This window comes from Haliotis rubra, unplaced genomic scaffold, assembly GCF_003918875.1.
Source record: "Haliotis rubra isolate DU_JTF1 unplaced genomic scaffold, ASM391887v1 Scf196, whole genome shotgun sequence".
NCBI classification, from domain to species: domain Eukaryota; kingdom Metazoa; phylum Mollusca; class Gastropoda; order Lepetellida; family Haliotidae; genus Haliotis; species Haliotis rubra.
This window is the reverse complement of record NW_025765958.1, coordinates 1,471,675-1,475,722: the sequence shown is the minus strand read 5'-3', so window position 1 is coordinate 1,475,722 and position 4,048 is coordinate 1,471,675. Positions and strand designations below refer to the sequence as shown.

The 4,048-nt window shown below is 40.2% G+C and overlaps 1 protein-coding gene across 1 annotated transcript; it reads left to right on the top strand.

The window, feature by feature from the left end:
• Window positions 1–779: 779 nt before the first annotated feature.
• LOC124274926 (death-associated protein kinase 1-like) lies at window positions 780–2,893 on the top strand. The gene has a single exon (XM_046710291.1). The coding sequence runs from the start codon at window positions 1,205–1,207 to the stop codon at window positions 2,180–2,182; it is 978 nt and encodes a 325-aa protein (XP_046566247.1). The 5' UTR covers window positions 780–1,204; the 3' UTR covers window positions 2,183–2,893.
• The last annotated feature ends 1,155 nt before the right edge of the window (window positions 2,894–4,048 follow it).

Below are 4,048 nucleotides of genomic sequence, written 5' to 3'. Positions count from 1 at the left end.
ATAAGCAATATATACATTAACAAAAATGTGTTTCACTAATTGTGTAACTTATATATAATATATTAACCTGAGAAACCTCAAGCTGTTTTAGGAGTCTGCAAAGCTAAGTGTATTTTAAGGAAGAGAGTTTTTATAAATGTCAACTTCTTGATAATGAGAAACACAACGATGAAGGAGTAAGGATGTACTCCGAAACGTTGTGTTCCTCAAAATAAAAAGTTGACATCCATAAAACTCTCTTCCTTATGTGAATCACTTCTAAATGCCATTCACAGAGCTAAGTGTATGCTGTTTATCGCAAAACGCCATAAATTTCAACATCGGCGTGCAAATTTGAAATGAGAAAATCACTTCAGATCAGAAAGAACATTCAAGGCGGACGGGAGATGAGAAACACAGAAATGCAGACAGACTAACAATAACAAGTTTTCATCCTAAGCTCATGAAGTTGATGAGGCGTGAAGCACAGCTAGTCCTTGATGAAGTCCTTATTGAATCGAGCACTAAGCCTCTCTAACAAGATCAGCTTTCACCATCCACGTGCAAGAAGGACATGTGTCACATTATTTTCAAGGGAACAATACCAGCAGTCGTGCTTTCTGAATTCCATGAATGCAGGCATGGTATTGTTATCGGGATCGTCTGTGCGCAGTTGTTAGGTCGATAGAGTTATCTCCCTTGTACACACCCGCTATTCAAACACTCTTGATTGTGAATTGCAATACCATTGAACCTATTGTGTCGCCGTACAGGCTTATCACACCGAGATGGCTCTGTTTCACGTTTGGGGCTGATAGGGCATTACATGTAGCCCTGATCGTGCACACAATATTGTACATTTCTATGCAACTGTACTTAATATTGTTCCGTTACAAGGATTATTGTGGCTTGTTTTGAGAGACACAATTGCATGTCCCATGTGTATGAGATTGTGAAGTGATATTACAAAGGATATATGGCAGCGTGTAGCGACATATCGCAGTGTTGGAGGTAAACAGTCATGCTGAAATTATAACGCTTCAGTTGCATTGACAGTGCTGTCAATGAACTGTTACGCACATCGGTGGCAGATATCTCCTACGACGTGACGTCTTTTCCAGAGAGTGGTAATACTGAGCCGATTCTACGAATCCTGCATACGCCATGGACAGGGGACGTGGGAGGATCCTCTAGTGAAGGAGCTGATTATGATCAGGTTGAAGTGATGAATTCTCTCATATCTAGTGACTGTTCACGAGGGAATTGTCCTGGAACCTTCACACGTGGACTCGCGCTTTCACCGCTACACGTGGCATGTACAGGAGGCCACCTCACCGTCGTGAAGTCGCTAGTGGAGGATCATGGAGTGGATGTACGGCAAGGGGATGCTTTCAACAGGACTCCGCTCTACATGGCTGTAGTAAAGGGACATCTGAATATCACCAAATTTCTCATTGAAGCAGGTGCGCCAGCATACTCTGTGAATATTTTCAACAGAGCTTCTCTCATCCACACCGCAGTACAGAGCAAGAACGTTGAAGTATGTGAGTACCTGCTGACGTTACATCCAAACGTGGACGTCCGTGACAACAGTGGTAATACTCCTCTTCATCTGGCAGCCAGACTTGGATGTCTGGACGTATGTACGTTACTGTTGGACAAAGGAGCCAATATTAACACTGTGAATAATTTTGGGAACAGTCCATTCCTGGAGGCTACCTCCCACTGTAAGTTGGATGTCATTGAATACCTTAATACCCGGGGTGCAGATACCCGTGTGAGAGACAGGTTCGGCAATGGTGTTCTCCACGTGGCCGTACGTAGCAGATCATACGCAATTACACGTTATGTTCTTGTAGACATGAATCTGCCATTAAATGTCACCAACTATGATGGTCAATCGGTTTTAAAACTCGCAACCAACTTACAACTATGGGATATTGTCTGTCTTCTTCTCCAGGCTGGCTACAACCCAGGAGCAGAGACTGTGATACCAGATGAGGATGTGTCATTGAATCAAGGAAACATGACCGTCAGTTATATGAGACACATCGCATCAAATCCCAGAACTCTTCAAAATCTGTGCTGCTTCAGGATTAGACACTTACTTGGTACACGTCTATCACAAACAGTGGGTTGTCTACCTCTGCCAGAGAGAATAAAAGATATGATTAGACTGAAGCATATTTTGCTTCATCACTGACTTTATCAGCTCATTTTGAGAACGATGTGTCGCGTTTGACACACTGAAAATATTAATACCAGAAGTTCTGAAAGATGTGATTGGAAAAGATTATATAATTATGTATATGTACATAAATTAGTAAGTCTCAGGGTTTCTAAAGTGTAACCAGATCCGTCACAATGCCGTGTTGTATAAGCATTGTTACATACTGGTCCTTCGTTGAATACGACATGGGTATGAACTGACGTTGTATACAAAGACCCTCTTGGAGTGTCAACGAGTGGTCTACACACCTACATGTATGTTTGTGAATGAATGCTTCACCTGTCATGTATAATGCATGTGTGGGTGGTGATTTCTTTCATGAGAGTTCAAACAAATAGAACCCTAGTCATGTTACCCTGTTTACGACCAAGCCCTGTATTTGTGTACACTTTCTATGACAGCTGACACACCTGTCAACGTAGTTGTTCACAAGAGGAATGCCAGTAGCATGCAGGGACTTGACCGTTTCCTGAATCTGTCGTTATGTTGGGTAATGTAATTCTAGGTCCTGGTATGAATGACAACCTACTCTGCCCAACGCATCTTTGACAAGTCCCAACCAATTGTGTGCCATATGTTTAATTTAAATATATATGAACATGTAAATATAGATGAACACTGATACTGAATATACTATAATATATACATATCTTAATATACTGTTTATATGGACGTTATTATAAAATTAAAGTCGATAACTTCCATTGTTTTTGTTAGTCTTTGACATCACTCGGGGACACTCGTAACAGGTCATATTCCACTAGATGGAGTGCATTAGTGCATATTATTGTTGCCATATCCTGCCCAATGTGTAATAACCGTTGAGTTTGAAGACTACTGTTATTGTGTTCGCAACTAATCAATAGCACAGATGAACTGTTAACATTTCACGGTCTCCATATCCGTCAGGTTGTGTTATGTCATACGATAGTAAAAGTACGGAACAGGTTCAAATATGCCGAGATAGCTTAGGTAGGGAGTGTTTGTTTCTGTTGGGGACGGAACGGTTTGGATAGATATTTGTTTCTGAATAGTTTGTTCAGAAATATACCCCAAGTGAACTGCTGACGATGTTGTGGAAACATAAATATGATTTATATTGTTGAAAATATCCGCATGGTTGTGTTAAAAGTAAAAAAGAATAGATTGTTTGTTGATGCGCAAGAAATAAAAAAAATGTGTGTCAACTGGAAAAATAAATCGATCTACAAAAAGTCTCTTCTTCCCATACAATTTAAAGCGATGCTCCCTCATGGAATGTGGCGAGCTGAATGTCTAGAACAAGACATATTTTATAACTAATACAAACTAAGACGTCACCTGTGCTAGTCATTGCTCGAGTAGCGTATATTGCAGATCACACTGCACTGATTTGTCTTGTCCAGGGTTGATTATCTGCACCCTGGGTGATAAATATGTCACTCATTGTGACTGCTTAATTCCCAGTTGAGTTAACCCATGAAGTGCTAGTGATCTGTTTGGCCATGTCAGTCAATAAACACACCCTAAGGCCTTTCAAAAGCATGTATAAACAGGTCTCATATTTTCCATTTAAAAAAATAAAATAATTTAAATCCTGATTACTACAGTACATTACAAAGTACAATTAGAAGGAAAATGTGAAAACTTCCTCCACTCTATCAATGGCTATTGAGCATGCGTATCCCTATAATATTCACTATACCTGTATGAATACGTTTTTCCTCCTGATTCACTGTCAGGTGAACCTAATAGATACGCTGACTGTTCAACTGATATTTTAGACACAGTGACCCGACAACTTATTCTTTAAACAGAGTTACTCGACAACCGATCTTTTACAAACAGTGACATGACAAC

Coding starts and splice junctions, on each gene's coding strand:
- LOC124274926 (XM_046710291.1), top strand. CDS start 1,205: ATGAATTCTCTCATATCTAGTGACTGTTCACGAGGGAATTGTCCTGGA.